The sequence below is a fragment of the Thamnophis sirtalis genome, unplaced genomic scaffold, assembly GCF_051295495.1.
Source record: "Thamnophis sirtalis isolate CommonGarterSnake01/CBP01778 unplaced genomic scaffold, rThaSir2_p1.2 scaffold_8, whole genome shotgun sequence".
NCBI lineage: Eukaryota > Metazoa > Chordata > Lepidosauria > Squamata > Natricidae > Thamnophis > Thamnophis sirtalis.
The window spans coordinates 67,606,635-67,625,908 of record NW_028261388.1 but is presented as its reverse complement, the minus strand read 5'-3'; the positions used below and the strand labels follow the sequence as shown (position 1 = coordinate 67,625,908).

The window sequence follows — 19,274 nt, the reverse complement described above, 5'->3', positions numbered from 1 at the left end:
TGTCCTTAGGTTATTAAAAGCAATGGTAGTTCATAATAGTAGAATTTGAGTTGATGTACTTTGTTTAAGGATGTGTGAAAACAGCCATATGTAAAGATGCTCAAGTTTTGTTTAATTTGGAAGGGTTACTGATATATTGTTTTCGTTTTTTATGAAAAAGTTAAATCCTTTATCAATGATTACTTTCCTGGCAACGCAGAAGGCTTCAGGGATTCTAAGTCAGACCTACGCCGCTTCCTGCTGCTTCCTGCAATGCAGTGACTCCAGTCTCTGGCCCCTCTCAATCCCTCCGGTCTCGTTGAAGATTCTATCACAATCTGGTATTTTAGATTCGAACCTATGAGAGTATTTTTGAGGGTATTTTAAAAAGATGGTAGAAGCGAGTCTTTTATTCCATTTTGTATTACCGCTATTTAAACTATTTAAATATAATTGTTTATATTTAAACCTAGAGGGAAAGAAAAGGTTTTTAAAAATATCGTTACTCTCGCTTAGAGATCATCCAACTTTTGGCCGCCCAGATACGGCAGCAAATAAAAACAGCAAACCGAACAGAATCTGAACCCTGCTATTTGACTAAGAAGCAACGTGACTCCTCAATGCCTTTTTGCTCTTCGCTACGTAGCAACTCATTCCGACCCCAAACCAGAAAGGAGGCGGTGACCAGGCGCTTGCGCACAGGGAAAGAAAGGGATTTCTTCCTTCCGGGTACAGCTTCCGCACGTCGCCTAGGCGACGCGGTGACGTTTGCCTGTGGTTGGAGGGGCGCAACCGGGAGGTCATTCGGCGCTCAAGTCCTTCCGAGTTTAGGGTATGGCGAAGACTGTGGCTTATTTCTATGATCCCGATGTGGGCAATTTTCATTACGGTGCGTGCGCAACAGCGGTAATTGGGAATGTTGGGATGCTCGTGCTTTCTGATCGAATGAAGGCTGTCTGATTTTCCCTCGGTGGAGGGAAGGATTGGACTTTTCCTAATAGCCATGTGCTACAGTTTCTCCTCTTTATCAGAAAGGCATTTCGGTCCTTGTCTTTGTTTTTTGGGCAACGGTGAAAAAAAGCTTTTAACTTTCCTGATTTGAAAGACTGCAGTTCTGTGCACGTGTAGGAGACCTGGTTGGAATCATTTCACACTACTTCATGTTTTGAGAAAGAATAATAGAATAAGAATTAGAATTAGAATAAACAGATTTAGAAGGGACCTTATAAGGGTCCAACCCCCTGCTCAAGCAGGAGATCATTCTAACGGTATGAGTCTTTCCAAGTGCTCTTGATTACGTTTGAACTGCTTCATTATAATTACTGCAGTCATATATGCATCATGAACTTAAACAAGAATCTTGTGCCCTTCAAAAGCTAACTTGCTTTAATTCTTACAGCAGTGCTTACTGTTACACACACAACCTATCAATGACCCAACCAACTTCTGTTTCAGAGTAACACATCTAATGGTATGGATTATCGCTTGTGGTTTGCAAAGGTCCAGATAGCACCAAAGAGCACCTGGATTTTTGCAGTCCAGATCTGATAGCCTAACATAGTGGCACACTATTCATAGTGGAGTATAATTGTATCTGTATTTATGGAATGTGATAGAATTGAAGCATTGTTCTGTGAGTATCTTTATGAAATATTAGAGTGTATGTGCAGAATCATAGGTTCTTGATATTATTTTTTTCAAGCAAAGTTTATTTTGTTACATACGTAAAACTTCTTTATAAAAAAAGTGTTGTCCAGATTTTCCCCTCTTTACATTTTCTAATTATACATGTATACATATGCATTTTACATTTTTTCCATTTTATATTTCAGTCATCTTGTCTTCATTCCATAATCTCCCGCTTAATTTTAAATTCTTCTTAATATTATTCTTTTTGATATTATTATTGTACAGTTGTAGCCATGCTTTTTACTTTATGAAAGTTATTGCAGTTGTTCGGAACTTCAAGTCGATTCCAAGATGTATACATGTACATTACAGATAATCACTTTGTGAAAAGATACGGTTGCACACGGGACTTGTTTTGATTGTTTAAACTTTAAGGAAATTTCCAAAACAAGATAAATATGTCTAGATCCCAGTTAATGAATTAATAGTCTTTTAAAAGGCCTCCCACTTTTACTTTCCATTTTATTCTTTGAGAACTTGTGGTAGTGATCAGGTAGATAGATTCCTGTGCTTCTGCTGTGGAGATGTTAATTACATGTGTTTCCCCCCCCCCATATTAGGAACAGGACATCCCATGAAACCACATCGGTTGGCATTGACCCACAGTCTGGTGCTACATTATGGACTCTATAAGAAGATGATTGTAAGTGCTGGATTTCACATGTTTGTTTTTAGATAATTATTACAACTTTTAAAGAATTGATATGTTAGCCAGTACGCACTATATAATGTGCTTTTAAGTATAATAAAACAGAAGACAATATTTCAAAGCAGGAATCCATAGTTTGGACATTGTTTACCAGATTCAAAATTATGATATACTTGACTTGTTTTGTTTCTGTCAGTTTCAGCTAAGGAAGATCTTACCCCACCTTCCTTTCCCATGGAAAAGATGGTTCAGTACCTTCTGGCATAAATGCCAGAGTTCATAGTTGCAGGTAGTTATATTACCTTTGTATTATTACATACAAAGTGCCAGGATAGTTTCTGATCACCTGTTTACTCTGCAGGAAAGGAAGAAAGTTCAACTTATTAAATTGCATTGAAAGCTAACCAATCTCTTGGAATGGGTGTTTAATAAATATATCTGAATTAAAAGCAATATTATGTGGCATATTATAGCATTAGTTTTGTGATTTAGAATATAGCTTGTTAAACATATAAATTGTAATTCCACTGAACTCCTGGAATTTTGATTCATGTTTATAAGATACCTTTTATGTAACATGTTTGAATCCATTCTCATCCTTGGAAACTCACTGGCAGAGAAATTTGCAAACTAACAGTACAGTATATCAAAAGATGACATGTTCAGGATGACATCATGACACAAACTCCACTTTTACTTGCAGGGCAGTGTTGAGGCAAGTACCACAATTGTGTCTTTTGTATTGTCACTGAGGAAAGGGAGGGCTGACTATCCAGTAGCAGCAGGCGAAAGGCAAATAAGAAGAGAGGATAAAAAAACAACTACAGCACACAAGGCAAAGAATAAGGGGATAAATAAATAGGCAGAGTAGACAATAGCAAGTGTGGAATATAAAAAAGAAGGAAGGGATAAATTAAGTTCACAAGAAAACAAGGAGGGAAAGGATCACAAGAAGGCAGGGAAAAAGAGATACTTATAGAGCACTTCATGACAGGATAAGAACAAACCTTACATTTAGACTCACTCAACACTGAAACTTTAAAAAATTGACATTTTTAAATGAACTGCTAGAATTTAAATTTTTAAACTAGACATTTTCCCCTAAATTTTTAAATGATCTGTTAGAGTATCAAATTCTAAATTTTTCCCTTTTAAAAATCTGTGAAAAAAATAGATTACTACCCTTTTATATTACTACACATAGGGATAAATGGCACAAAATGAACCTGAAAACAATATTGAGTGATTCAGCTGGGCAAGAAAGTTAAAGAGTTAGGTGCACAAGTAGTTTTTTGATCTGTACTGCCAATGAAAGGTCAACATCTAGTAAGAGAACAAGAAAACCACTGGTTTGTGTTACCAAGAGAACTTCGGATTCCTGGATCATGGTCTGCACTACCTCCACAATGGGCTTTTGATAAGAGATGGGCTGTACCTAACAAAAACAGGAAGAATGTTTTTAGAAAACAGTTGGCTCAACTTATCAGGAGGGCTTTAAACTTAAAATTGAGGGGAGGGGTGACCAATCTCTACGATCTATGGGACCTAATTCTAAGCAAAAACCTCCCCAAAACAAAACAAATAATAAGGAAGGAGCAATGGGAAGGAAGACAAACATAAACACCAGGGAGACATGAAAGTCAGACATAAAATATCTCAAATGCCTATATACAAAAACTCAAAGTTTGGGGAACAAACAGGTGAAGATGAATTATTAGTACATAAGGATAGATATGATATAGTTGCAATTACCAAAATTTGGTGGGATGAAACCCTCAACTGAAACATGCTGACAGAAAGATACATACTGTTAAAAAAAAAAACTAGGCCCCATAAAAGAGGAGGTGGAGTTGCATTATATGTAAAACATAATTACATTGCCACAGAAATGCACGAAACCAAAGATGAAAACTTCCTAGAATGCATATGGGCCAATATATATATATATAAAAAGAATGATATTGCTATAGGTGTATACTACAGGCCACCCAACTAAGCAGAAAAAATAGATGTACTTTTTGCCAACCAACTAACATTCATAGATAGGAAACACATTACAATAGTAATGGGGGACTTCAATTACCCTGACATCAATTGGAATACTAATTCAGCACCAAGTGAGAAATCGAATAGCCAACCTAGTTGACAACTTTGTTATGCAAAAGAGGGACAGCCATACTGGACTTAATTCTTACAAACAGAAGAAGTGATAGAGGGAACTGAAATTGCAGGAACCTTGGGGGAGAGTGACAATGTCATATTGGAATAATGCAAACATAGAACATAATCATCTCAGAACCACAGTACCATATCTTTTAAAAATCCTGGAGTACCGGAGAACTACCTTAGGATTGGAAAAGAGCTGATATGGTCCCCATCTTCAAAAATGGAGGGGAAAAACCTAGATTTAGGAAACTACAGGCCAATCAATCTAATATGAATACCTGGGAAGGTACTAGAAAAGCTAATTTAAAAATAGATCTGAAAACAGATCTAGAAATAATAAAAGTTATAACTAGAAGCCAGCATAGGTTTCTTAAAAAACAAAGCAAAATACTGTGGACATAGTATACTTAGACTTCTAAGGCTTTCAACAAAGTACCCTATTTTTCACAGTATAAGATGAACTCCCCCCCCCTTAAAATTTGGGTAGATCTTAAATACCAAATGTAGCCCTGCCCACCCACCGCCCCCACCCTTTGGCCATTTTCGGCCTCTGTGCATTGCGTTTTAGTCCTGTTCCAGGCTGCAGGGATTGCCACAGATCATTGCCACCTTCGTGCCCTGTGTTTTTGGCCTCTATGCCTTGCGATATAAGCCTCCGAATGCTCCGTTTCAGACCCATTCAAGGCTGCAGGGATTGCCAGAGCACATCGCCACTGATCACTGCCTCTGCGCATCATGTTTTCAGCCTCTGCACATCAGTTCTTAGCCTCTGCATATTGCGCTTTTGGGCGGTTCCAGGCGGCAAGGATTGCCACTGCCACCAATCCCCACTGCCTGGAACCACCTGAAAATGTGGTGCAGAGGCCAAAAATGGGGCATGCGGAGGCCAAAAAACGCAATGCACAGAGGCCAAAAACATGATGCACGGAGATGGCGATGTGCTCTGGCGATCCCCATAGCCTTGAACGTTCAGAGGCTGAAAATACAAGGCACAGGCTAAAAATGTGAGGCACAGAGGCGGCGATGTTATGTGGCAATCCTTGCAGCCTGGAACAGCTGCTGGTGCTGAATCAGGCTGCAATAATGTACTGAAGCTGACCTGACTGTTTGCTATTTGCTGCAAGAACACTCGCCAGATGAATACCGATGGATGCTGGTAGGCAGAATTTTTTTTCTTGTTTTCCTCCCCCAAAATTAAGGTACGTCTTATACTCCAAAAAATACAGTAGATCACAACTTACTTCTTGGTAAGCTAGATAAAAGTGGGATAGATAGCATCACCATTGTAATTGACAAATTATACTCAATGAGGGCTCTTAATGGTACTGCATCTGCATGAAGGGAAGTAAGCAGTAGGGTACCACAAGGTTCTGTCTTAGGCTCAGTACTCTTCAATGACTTAGATGAGGGAATAGAAGGGGAACTTACTAAATTTGCAGATGATATTAAGCTGTCAGGAATAACCAATACACCTACACCAAGGGTGTCAAGCTGAATTTCATTGAGGGCTGCATCAGGATTTTGGTTGCCTTCAAAGGGCCACAGTTGCATGTAAGACTATGACGACTCATAGGTAGGTGTGGTTGGGTAGTCACTGCTGGGTCGGCGTGACTAGATGGACATGGCTGGCTTGAGAGGGGTTTGGAGCAGAATACCACCTATGTCCCTTCCAACTCTGTTATTCTGTATTTGTTTGGGATTTGATTAGATGATTTATTTGGGATTGGATTAGATGATTTATTTTTAGAGGCTTTCGCCTCTAAATTTCTAGCTAGATTGAACCTCATTAGTTGAATGGATAACCACCAGAAAATCTCATAATTGAGGATCAGACCAAGGATTCAGAAAAACATCTAAAACCCAGCAATGATACTATTTTATTATCAAGGAATCAAGGATAATGTTCAGCAAGACTCCGGAGAAATTTTACCAACATTGTTACGCAGCAGTTACAGATAGTCCTTCTAGAAAAAATGAAAATGTCAGGGTTCCAAGTAACACCCCCAACCACTCCAAGGCTAGCAGTTCCTCAAAGTTCCATTTTATTATGGAATAATAATTCCATAACAAAGCCCTTGGGTTTCCCCCACCCAAAGGAAGTTCTGGTCCAATCCCCTGCATTGACATGTCCATCACATAGTCCAATCAATCCATCATTCCCACTGGACATATTTTCTAGTCATGCCTCTCCAGCTGCAGGTTGAATATCCTTGACTCTCAGAGAAAAGAATGTTGTTATGGCTATCTATCTCTACCCACTTCATGCAATACCCCTCCCAGTGCCCCACAGCAGGGCTGTGCACTAAATGTGGCAACCCTAAAGATCCAAAGAGAAAGATGGTCTCCAGGGGGCTGGGGGGGGGCAGAGGGGAGAAGAGCTCAAATATTGCCACAACAGTGATGAAGCTTTATTCTAATTACAAAGTTCTCAATTTACGACCACAATTGTGCCCAAAATTTCTGTTGTTGAGAAAGTTATTAAGTGAATTTTGCCCCATTTTATGATATTTTTTACCACAGTTGCTGTGTGAATCACTTCAGTTGGTAAATTAGTAACGTGGTTATTAAGTGAATGTTTTTCCCATTGATTTTGTTTGTCAGAAGGTCACGAAAGGTGGTCAAATTACCCCGCGACACTACTATCATCATAAATATGAATTAGTTGCCCACTATCTGAATTTTGATCAAGTGACCATGGGGATGCTACCGTGTTTCCCCGAAAATACGACAGGGTCTTATTTTCTTTTTACTTACAAAATATGGCCTTGGCCTTATTATAGGGGAGGGCTTATTGTTTTGGGTTTGCCGAGCGGCTGCTCCCTTGCGAAATGGCTCCCGAAGAGCTGGGCACAGCCTCAGGGGCGAAGCAACTATGAGGTGACCAAGCTCATGAGCAACCGCCCAGCAACCTCCCTCTCCAGCCAGATAGAGCACCTTTCACTGACCTAGGGGGTATCACTAAGGGACCAAGCCACGTGGTGCTCTGCCGGCTCCCCAGCTCCCGCGGCTTGGCACATTAGGGATACCCGTTAGGTCAGTGCATAGAGCTCTGCCCAGCTGGAAAAGAGAGTTGTGTGAGCGCCTGTTCTGCCTCCAGCAGGCATGCCTCCTAGCCTCAACATGTCCAGGCCCAGCTCTCCCTACAGCAGCCGCTGCCACGCTCCAAGCATAATGTCTTCTCCGGTTCCAAACTCCCAAACTTGGCTGCCGAGTCATCCAACAGCGGCCACTCTAGGAGTGTGCTCTATGGTGTAAGCCTCCAGAGCACAAAAAAATGGCCCAACGGACAAACCAGGGTGCAGTACACCTGTGCACGACCCCCCCTGCTCTCTCCCGCTGCTTATGGCATGCGAGCCAAAAAAGGTTTGCCATCGCTGGCTTAGGCTATAAGAAGATGGCAAGACCCTGAAACTGAGCTGCAGCATGGTGACCAAGACCATACAGTGGTTTAACAGGACAGGTTCCACTCAGAACAGGCCTCGCCATGGTCAACCAAAGAAGTTGAGTGCCCATGCTCAGCGGTCATATCCAGAGGTTTGGGAACTAGATGTATGAGTGCTGCCAGCATTGCTGCAGAGGTTGAAGGGGTGGGGACTCAGCCTGTTAGTGCTAAGACCATATGCTGTGTGCTGCATTAAATTGGTCTGCAAGGCTATCGTCCCAGAAGGAAGCCTCTTCTAAAGATGATACATAAGAAAGCCCACAAACCGTTTGCTTCAGACAAGCAGACTAAGGAATCAAATACTCAATCTTAGTTTGTGACTTACAGATGTTTCTGATGGAAGTTGTGACTAGGTTTTTGTTCATTTTTGGTTGGTGCACCAGTTATCTGGAAGATTTGATCACCTCCTGATTGAACTACTATAGTGTTCTTTAACTAGGAATGCCTTTGAGTTGTCTCAGAAGCTGGTGCTGGTACAAAGGGTCAGTGGGGGGATCTGCTATTGGGACCCTCTGCACCAACTCCAGCTTCTGAGCCAACTTGAGTATTTGATAGTCATGATACTTCGTCTTAATCCTATCTAATAGGCTAGGTGTTCCTCAGCTAAAAAAATTTAGATCCTGTACTAATGCTGAGGTACTCTTGATTCATGTGCATATTTTGGTCCCCATGTTTGGAATGCAGATACTAATTCAACAGTTACTCTTGAAGAAATGTGTTTAGTAATAGTAATAGTAATAGTAATAGTAGTTTTAACTGTTTTGTCTTTTTATATTTAACACTGTCCAATTTACATTTCTTCCTCCTCTAATTGAAGTCTTCTCCATCCTTTCCTCCCCTATTGCATGTAGATGGGTGACATGGGTGTGTATATATACATGTAATTATGCTTGCCAGCTTATGGTAACCTACCATATGTATCTGAGAAAGTGAACTTTAGCCTTATAAGCTTGTTCAATAATAAAATGGTTATTAAGATGCTTTATAACTTTTTCCCTGCAGGTATTTAAGCCCTATCAAGCTTCTCAGCATGACATGTGTCGCTTTCATTCAGAAGATTATATTGACTTCCTTCAAAGAGTTAGTCCTAACAACATGCAAGGATTCACCAAAAGCCTCAATGCTTTCAATGTGGGAGATGACTGGTTAGTATTCTACACCATTTAGATATATAGGATGGGTGAGAAGGGTGCAAAGTTTACATGTTTTGGAGACTGCATAAGAAATGTCTCCCATGGATAAAATTTATACATTTTGGTATATTTAATTTTTTTTCACTAAAAATTTGATACTTAACATCTAAACCATTCATCCAGCTAATTAGGAGACTTAACAATTTGTTTCCTGTCAAGGACAAGGTAGTTCTCTCCTCCACTCCATTTATAGAAACCAACTGAATTAACAAATCTTCAACTGGTAATGAGACTGAATCCTCAACTGCACTTGAAGGTGATACGATATTTAGGGAACACAAGACAGATTGTGTGATATTAATAGTTATATATAAAGATGCTGGGAAGCTCAGAAGGAACAGCTGGCAACAGCAACTTCTTCCCCTCAGATCTTCTACCTAAAACTCTTGCTTCATTCTGCTTTATGATAGTGTGATCCTGTTAGACTTGTGATCCCAGTGTTATCTCCATAGCAATAGACATCTCTATGTCCTCAGCGCTCTCTGCCATTTTTTTTCATTTTAGTTAGGCATTTTTGAATGGGCAAGTTCTCCCCTCCACAAGCAATCATAGTTCTCAAGATGTTGGATCTTTGAAATCTTAAGATATGACATTTTAAATCTCCATGTTTAGTGTTTATACACAAATATATTTGTACACATAACAGCTAATCTTTTGGTGGGACCAAAGACTAGCAAGAGTCACAGCGGTTTTTCCTCTTTTAAACCTGATCTCCTTTTCCAAAGGCATCAGTTATCATCTGGAAGGAACAATCTCCCTCCCCCTGGAACCACACAAGGCAGAAGCTTCCCCTTCGTGTCTGCGTGTCAGCAAAGTAGCCCTTGATTTTCCCCCATGGGGATCCACATGGACCCTATGACCATTAAGAGATCATTTGTTGGGCAGAAAAAAGGAGCTGACATCGCAACGGTACGACGTGTCCAGTCGACACTTTTGCCGCTGGACAGTCCATTCGGACCTAAACTGTCTTGAAGAGATGGTGACAGGGAAGAGTACCTCTTGCTGATCTCAGGGACACCGCAAAGTCCCTGATTGATCCAAGAGAATCTCTTCTTGCTGGCGACAATAAGCACAGCCTCAAGCTGCTGAAGTCGGAACAGCTCCGCAACAGGAGGAAAGCTGAAAGAGAAAGTGTGTCCATCTGCTGAAAAAATCTTTTACAACCCCTGTAGGTGCCTACATTCACCTTGCCATAATGCAATTAATTTGTTCTGTTTTACTACTTTTTACTACTAACTCATTACTTAATTGTCCAGCAGTTTCAGTCTTTGAAGTAAAAAGGATTTATCAACTGAAACCTCAGGCAGTGATTATAAGTAGCAGAATTAATTATGTTGATTATCCTGCATGTCTTTATGCATATTTTAACAAAACTGCCATTTCCTTAGCGACTGAAATATAATGATTGTTACTCTCTTTTTTAAAAAAATATCAAGGGATAAACTAATATACTCTTAGTTTCTTGAATAAAATTACGAAGTTATATGTCAGGTCTGCCATCTTCATCTCCTTTGCTTTGCTGGCATCTTGCCATAAAATGCAAAGGATTGGAGAGGCAATTGGGAAAGTAAAGGTCAAGCATGGGAATAGGTAGGAAAAGGGGGGGGGGAGACAAGCTGTCAGGAACCAGGTATAAATCCAGAATAAAGTGGCTGCCAAGGACACACAGCCTGAGAACAAAATGTGAAAGTACATTGAGAGGCACCAAACTTCAAAGCCCAAAACATCAAAACCAAATAGTATTGGACAATGATGGACTGGTGAAGGGGGGAGGGCCAGGAAAGGGTGAAAATTGCAACCTTTGCATGACAATACTCAGTTTCAGCTTTACTTTAACTATCATCACTTAACTTTAGCAAAAAAACCTTTTACTTCAAAGAAATGGAGTCGAGGGTTTTTCTTTCCTAAATGTCCAAATTGAGACAGACCTGACATTATGTGAGGTACATATATTTGGAAAAGTTCAGGATTGAGTGGATCACACAAATACTTATAGAGGAAGAAAGCTGGATTCAGAATTTGTTGATCTATTGTCAAACAGTGATTTATGTTGCAATTATGGGAAATTTATGACCAAGCCTAAGATTTCATTTGATGAAGCATTTGTTTTGACTCAATCTCAAAATAAATTCTATAGGAAAAGTGTAAATCCTCATCACTTGGTAGGTTATTCCTCCTACTCATTTTTAAGTTACATGAAAATGCAAATCATTTTCAACAGTTTTATCTGCAAAACCAATGTTCTAATCTGGTACAGAAATAATTTAAACTACATATTAACACCTTTTAATTTTTATATGCGTTACCTACATAAGCCATAGAATCAGAATTGAAAGAGGCCGTTTAACCTATTAATGCCAACTCAGTGCAAAAATCAGAATAAATCAAAATAATTTATTTCCCTTCAACCAGAGCCCAGCATTTGCCTGTGCAAATGGTTCCGCTATAGAACTGTCCTTGCAGTTAAAAAGGGTTAAAAAAATCTAACAGGCATTTCCCTTCCTGTAAACCAAATATGTTATTCCATATACCCTGGAACAATAGAGAATGGGTTCTGATCGTCTTTAGTATTTCTGGTATTTGAAAAGTGCAGTCATATCCACTACGACCGTGATGGCGAGCCTATAGCATGTGTGCCACAGCTGGCATGCAGAGCCCTCTTTGCAGGCATGTGAGCTGTTGCTCCAGCTCAGCTCCACCGTGCATACACGCATGCCTCCTGCCAGCCAACTGATTTCCGGGTCTCTGCCAAAATTTCCAGGTCTCTTGCATTCGCAGGGGACTGCGCGCATGTGAGAGATGCCCATGTATGCATGGGGGAATGGGCAATGCGGGCATGCGCGGGGGTGGGGGTCATGCGTGGGGAACGGGAGAGTGTGGGGGTGTGTGGCACCCCCCGGGGCTGTTTTTGGTCCCAGGAGGCTGCAGGGAGGCCTACTAGGCCCAAAATGGGGTGTGGGGGGATCGTGCACGCATGCGGGGGTGATTGTGGGGGGGGTCGCATGAGCATGTGCAGGGAGGCAGAGCACAACAGGTCATGCACGCATTGCCATATAGGTGCGGGCATGCACTTTCGGCACACATGACAACAAAAATGTTAGCCATGACTGCACTATCATATACCTGTGCATTTAACTTTTGTTTCCTACATGAAGAAAGGTACCCTTGTCTCTCTTAAATTTAATTGCTCATCTAGTGAAACAATTTTCACTTCATGTAGATAATGGTACTTTAAGAAAAGTGCTGGTATAAAGGGTTCCCACCAGAGTTCAGCTATTACTGAGCTGTGACAGGGCTGAAGGGAGTCTTCAGGCGGTACATTTTGGATGCAAAACATCCAAATCACTTAAACATTTGAAATACTAGAAGCTTAATTCTAGCCAGGAACTTGCCTACTAACTTACCAACTTAACTATGCCTGATCTACTGCCTTATTCGTTTTCATTGAGCTTCTCTGCAATATTTTTGTGGAAATCAATGACCAGAATTTTGTGTGAAGCTTTATTTTCAGTCTTTCCTTCCTAGTAACTATTAGTTCCTGCCAAGAGGGGAAAGTTGCAAGAAAGGTAACAAGATTGAAATCTTCAAATATATTAAGGGTGCGAACAAGGTTCTAGAAGGCAGTATTTTCAATATTAAGCAAAAATCAAGAACATGGGGGCATAATCTTAAATTGACAGGAGGGAAGTTCAAAAGCAATATTAGAAGTTTATAAGTTGACAGAAAGAGTAGTGGAAGCTTGGAACTAACTTCCAGAAAAGGTAGTGGATCAGTCATCAGCAACTGAGTTGAAGCCTGTTTGGGATAAACACATGTCCATTATCCAAAATAAAAAATAAAATAAATAATAATAATTAAAATAAACAAACAAATAAATAATAAAACAAAAAACTCAAAAGCAGACTTGATGGATCACTAGATCTTTTTCTGCCATTAGTTTGCTATATTTCTATGAAATCTTATGCATTATCACTTACCACCCCCCAAAATTGGCTTTCCTATACATTTTCCTTAACTTGAAATATAGTATTACAAGAAAGTAAAATAATATGGATCTGCTATGTTATCTTTAATTCCATATAATTGTCTGATTCTTTTCTCCTTCAGCCCTGTTTTTCCAGGACTATTTGAATTTTGTTCTCGATATACTGGAGCTTCCTTGCAAGGAGCAACACAGCTGAATAATAAGGTATAGAGGTGAAGCAGCCTTTTACTGTTTCATACCTTAAGATATTGACTAGAGCATTCTTCTAAATGCTGTTTTCAACTATGCAGTAAAATGGCATTCATAACTTTTTATTGAATTTTATTGAAGTACGATCGTAACTAAAGTTGAATAAATGCATGAGCCTAAATTAATAATTTGTAAGAATGCATTTTAAACTGTAATTTATGGCTTTCAGTACTCAGAACAATGCACATAAAGGTTTCATTTTTAGAAAGTCCATATTATATAAAACAATGATTTTTGTCAGCTTTTTAGATTAAATTTGATGGAATGATAGTACTTGTGAAATTATAGGGATATGAACTAGTTACATTTTAATTAATTTTGGAAATTTGGGAGAATATTTTTGATAACTTTTGTCAAACTCATCAGATTTCTGTGGCCTGCTATTTTGATTGGGTTTTGATCTATTACTTAGAACCTCAGAATATATTGTGATCATTTTCTGTTCCTCTCTCCAGCCCTTTAATTTGTATTTAGATATATCTTTCTTGTCCCAACCTGCTTCCTTGACTCAAATAACTGCTTAAAGTTTTTGCACTTTCAGACAGATGTCAGTTATAAGATCTACCATCTTGTAGAAATAAGATATAAGAAAGCAGAATAGAATGTAATTGTATGTAAGCAAATATATACAGCATATATGTATATATGTAAAATGTTTGTGATTATTTCTTTAATCAATGTACATTTAAGAATAGTTTTTAAATCCTTTTTAATATTTTTTAAATTGTATCCTGATAATTTATGCAAAGGCTTACACAGTGCTTGGCACTGTTGCAAAGGATGACAAGAATGATACTTTAATACATGTGTACACTCATACCTGAACATGTGGAACTCCTAGTAAAGGCAGAGGTCTGTATCCAATTTGAACACAGCAAGGAAGAAGCAATTACTAGAAAAAATGAAGCCCAAGAGGAAGATAGTTGATAGCATGTTATTTACAGGACAAAAAAACCCCAAAAGACTGACCTCACAACCACTGGAGCTGAACAATTTCATAACCTGCAAACATTGGGAGGATGGTCTCATTCATGTGTTCCAGTAGCTCAGACTTCCCCAAAGGAAAAAAACAACAACAACACAGGTGTTTGTGATGAGTGACTCACTTCTCAGAGCAACAGAATCAGCAATCTGTAGACTAGATAAGATTAAAGGCATGTCAGAGAGGCTAATCAAGCCCATTGAATACTATCCATTTCTACTTTTTCAGTTTGGGATAAATAATAAAATCAAGAATCTAGAAAAAATATCTAAAGATTTCAAGCAACTAGGCAGGAAAGCAAAACAATTTGGGGCATAGGTAATCTTATTTTTTATAATAACTATCAAATCCAATGAGGATTTTAAAAAGGATGGTGCTGTTGACAGAACTTTGGATTCCTGGACCATGGTATACATTGCCTACAAAAAGCACTTCTAGTAGGAGATAGAGTACAAAGCCTGGAAGAATGTGTTTGGAAAACAATTGGCTCGTCTTATCCGAAGGGCGTTAAAGTATAAATGGAAGGGAAGTGTGACCAATCTTTAAAACTAGACCAAAAGCATAAATCCCAAGACAACAAATAAGACAATGAGGAAGGAGAGGAAAATTACCGTATATACTCTAGTATAGGCCGACCCGAATATAAGCCGAGGCACCTAATTTTACCACAAAAAACTGGAAAAGTTATTGACTCGAGTATAAGCCTAGGGTGGGAAATGCAGCAGCTACCGGTAAATTTCAAAAATAAAAAATCAGTGTTATTTGAAACTCAAAGTTATGTTTATTCAAGGGACCCACTTAATTAAAGTGTTCTATAATATCAGTATGACTTATAATACTGCAAGTCTGCAATATTAAAATACTTTTATAGGGGATCCCCGGGATCCCCCGAAGAGATCAAATCACAACCAGTATGCCACCTTCTTGGTATATTGTTTTTATTTTCATTGAGTTTTTAAAAATGAGCATTATTTCATCCTTTTTTTCTTTATGTTTGATTGGTATCTGCAATTTGTGTTAATTCTGTTCATACATATAATATAAATGAAAAACCCAGCTCTCTTAAAAAATCTTTTAAGTTCTTTCTGGTGCTCTCTTTTAGAATTGGCCAACTAATATTTCTGTTCGCCCAACTAATGCCAGGCAGAGTTAACTGAAAAAGTAATTTTTCATGAAAGGACATTTTCCTAGGATTTTAATTGTTCTTACTGTCAGATTTCTCCTTATTTCCAGCTTGAGTCTCCTTCTGACAAGTTTCCATTGCTTCTTGTCCTGTCCTCAGGTGCTATTGCTGCCGCCTCCTCCTCCTCCTCCTCCAACAGCACCAGCACATTTGCTGCCCAGCGCTGCGGCTGAGGTGAAGCCGCCAAAGCTCCCGCTGGCGCCCCCGCAGCGTTGGGCGGATATCCGGCAGTGCTGTTGGAGGAGGAGGAGGCGAACCAGCCTGCCATCGCCGGCCACCGCCAGCCCCGCCGCTCTTCCCGCCCCCTTCCAAGCCCCACAGTCTAGCGGACGGAGCAGAAGCAGCCCCGGGACTCCGCTGCCGCTCCCCGCATTTTCTGGACGGGGATCCCTTGGAGAGGGGATTCCTTCCTGCGAGACTGTTGGAGGAGGAGGAGGCGAACCAGCCTGCCATCGCCGGCCACCGCCAGCCCCGCCGCTCTTCCCGCCCCCTTCCAAGCCCCACAGTCCAGCGGACGGAGCAGAAGCAGCCCCGGGGCTCCGCTGCCGCTCCCTGCATTTTCTGGACGGGGATCCCTTGGAGAGGGGATTCCTTCCTTGGTTAGCAAGTACAATATTACCAGAGAAGAAACCTTTAAAAAAAAAAAAAAAAAAACCTCTTTTTAAAAGCATAGTAGCCTTTATTGTCATTGTACATCATGTATACAACAAAATTGGTTTTAGCCTCACTGGTGCAATCCATGAGAAAAATATACAAACAACATCAATAGTATAAAGAATAATCCAAACTCCTTGGATGTTTTGGGCACCTTTTTCCCACCTGGGCCTATTCACAGATGCCACTTCGGATCCTTTCTCAGGTTCCCTGGCTCCTGTTTTAGCACACTCCCTAATCTGGTTCAGTGGTCTTCAACTCCCCCCCCCCCCAATGAATGGGAAGACACTCCCCCCTCCATCCCCAAATCCTGAATGCCTTTGCCAACTGGAAGGAATGGAGGCTGAGAAGCAGAGTTACAGGGATTCCTTGGGAGAAAACGGCACATTTTTGGCTCTTTTCACCTCATTTTATTCCGTCCAGAAAATGCAGGGAGCGGCAGCGGAGCCCCGGGGCTGCTTCTGCTCCGTCCGCTGGACTGTGGGGCTTGGAAGGGGGCGGGAAGAGCGGCGGGGCTGGCGGTGGCCAGCGATGGCAGGCTGGAATCCCCTCTCCAAGGGATCCCCGTCCAGAAAATGCGGGGAGCGGCAGCGGAGCCCCGGGGCTGCTTCTGCTCCGTCCGCTGGACTGTGCGGCTTGGAAGGTGGCGGGAAGAGCGGCGGGGCTGGCGGTGGCCGGCGATGGCAGGCTGGTTCGCCTTCTCCAACAGGCAACAGCACTGCCGGATCCAGTTGTAGACTCGAGTATAAGCCGAGGCGGCTTTTTTCAGCCCAAAAAGTGGGCTGAAAAACTCGGCTTATACTCTAGTATATACGGTACATATAAAACAGCAGACATAGGAAGCAAATGCGGGGTCAGCCATAAAGGACTTAGGTGCCTATACACTAATGCTCAAAGTACTGGGAACAATCAGGGAGAACTTGAAATCCCAGTAGATAAGGGTAGGTACGATATTGTTGCTATTACTGAAACTTGATGGATGGAACCCATGATTGAAACATACTGCTAGAAGGATATAAATTGTTCAAAAGAAAGACTCAGTGTTGCACAATATGTAAGTAATCACTATACATCTACAGAAATACATAGTACCAAGGATGAAAGCCTTCCTGGATGCATTTGGATGAATATTAGATGAAAAAATAAATGATATTGCTGTAGGTTTATATTACAATCTGCCCAACCAGATAAAATAGATGAACTTTTTGCTGATCAGTTAATGAAGGTACCATATTTTTCAGAGTATAAAAAAATCAAAAAAGGGGATGAAAATCTGGGTGCGTCTTATACACTGAATACAGCATTTTTTTATCTCCCGAAACCCCACTCCCTTCACCAAAATAGCTGTAGGAAACTTTTAAAGAGCTACTGGAGGCTGGGAAGGGCAGAAATGAGTGAAAAACGGCCCATTCTTTGCTCAATTTTAAACCCCCCAGCCCCAGGAGCTCTCTAAGCTTCCTAAAAGCTATCCATGCCCCTTTTTTTTACAAAAAACAGGACCGTTTTGGTGAAAAACAGGTCCTTTTTTGCTCATTCCCCCCCCCCCCCCCAGAGCACTCTGCAAGCTCCCTAAAGGCTATTCATGCCTTACGGGAGGACGGGTCCGTTTTCACGAAAAACGGGGCGTTTTGGGGAGGTTTGCAGAGTGCAAAAACTTTTTTTTTAATTTTCCACTTCAAAACCTTGCTGCGTCTTATACTCCGAAAAATACGGTATATAGAAACACAGTGTTGTACTATTTGGAAACTTTAACTACACTGATAACTGGGAGACAAACCCTGCAGCAAGAAGATTAGACAGGTTCCTGATGTGTCTAGCTGCCATCTTTGTTGAGGCAACCAGAGGGTCACCTATACTTCTTTCGATATAATAAGGAAGTCAAGGAAATGATCGGTCCATTAATGGGGAAGATTGCAAGATAATGACAAGGCAGCATAGAGAAAGTGGAACTGCATAATTCCTTCATTTCATGCAAAAGGAAAAAAAATGTTACAGCCTATCAAAAGCAATACCATGGGAGACAGAACAGGAATGCAGGTAAAAATAGCAAAAAAATTAGTAAGAGAACACCTATCCACTTTAGATGAGTTCAAAGCATCAGGACCAGATGGTTTACATCTCAGGGTTGTGAAGTCAGTGGCAGATGTAATCTCAGAACTACTGATCAAAATTTTTCAAAGCTTCTGGAACATAGAATAACAACCAGAAGACTGGAAAAAAACTGATGTAGTTCCAATTTTCAAAAAAAAAAGAAAAAAGTGGAACCAGGAAATTATAGACCAATCAGCTTGACATCAATACTTGGGAAAATCTTGGAAAAGATAATTTAAGCAGCAGCTTTGTGAACACCTGGAAATGGGACGATTACTAGAAGCCAACATGGGTTTGTTATTAAAAACAGTTTGTGCCAAGCAAACCTTATTGCCTTCTTTGATAAAGTGACTAAATTAGTGTCAGGGTTCCAAGTAACAAACCCAAAGCAATCAAAACACTAAGGTCTAGAGTTTCCTCAAAGCATAATTTTATTAGGAATGTCATATTGGCACAGCTGGTGAAAACTCAATTCTGAAGGACCCAGGGTTTTCCCTACCCAAATCAAAACCCAAAGTTCTTCCCTTCAGGTCACAAGTCCATCACATGGTCAAATCAAGTCACAGTCCCAACTCCGGCTGGCTTTTGTCTACACCCTCCAACACCTGGTAAAGCGTCCTTGGCTCCCATGGGAAAGAATGCTATTTTGGCTACACATCCCCCAGATATCTCTATCTACCCCCTCACGTTCCCACAGCTCTACCCAGCATTGCTGTGGGAGCCCTGAAAATCCTTCCAAAATGGCTTCAGGACTGATAATTAGTGGATCAAGGAAATGCTGTGGAGATAGTATATTTAGATTTCAGTGAGGCATTTGACAAAGTAGACAACAGACTACTTATTGGTAAGATACAACAATGAGGGATGGACTGTACTGCCACCAGATGGATTCACAACTGGCTGACTAACTACACTCAATAAGTAGTCTTGAAACTACATGTACATGGGGGGAGGCATGCAATGGGTACAACAAGCTTCTATTTTAGGGACAGTGTTCTTCAACTTCTTCATA

General features: G+C 40.6%; 1 protein-coding gene across 1 annotated transcript in view; it reads left to right on the top strand.

The window, feature by feature from the left end:
• Nucleotides 1-762: 762 nt before the first annotated feature.
• The window catches only part of HDAC3 (histone deacetylase 3), a 35,856-nt gene continuing 17,344 nt past the window's right edge, over nt 763-19,274 (top strand). Inside the window, exons 1-4 of the mRNA XM_087721840.1 lie at nt 763-868; nt 2,229-2,311; nt 8,928-9,070; nt 13,226-13,307. Of these exons, the coding sequence (XP_087577966.1) occupies nt 814-868; nt 2,229-2,311; nt 8,928-9,070; nt 13,226-13,307 (363 nt within the window). The 5' untranslated portion in view covers nt 763-813. The remainder of the gene's footprint in view (nt 869-2,228; nt 2,312-8,927; nt 9,071-13,225; nt 13,308-19,274) is intronic.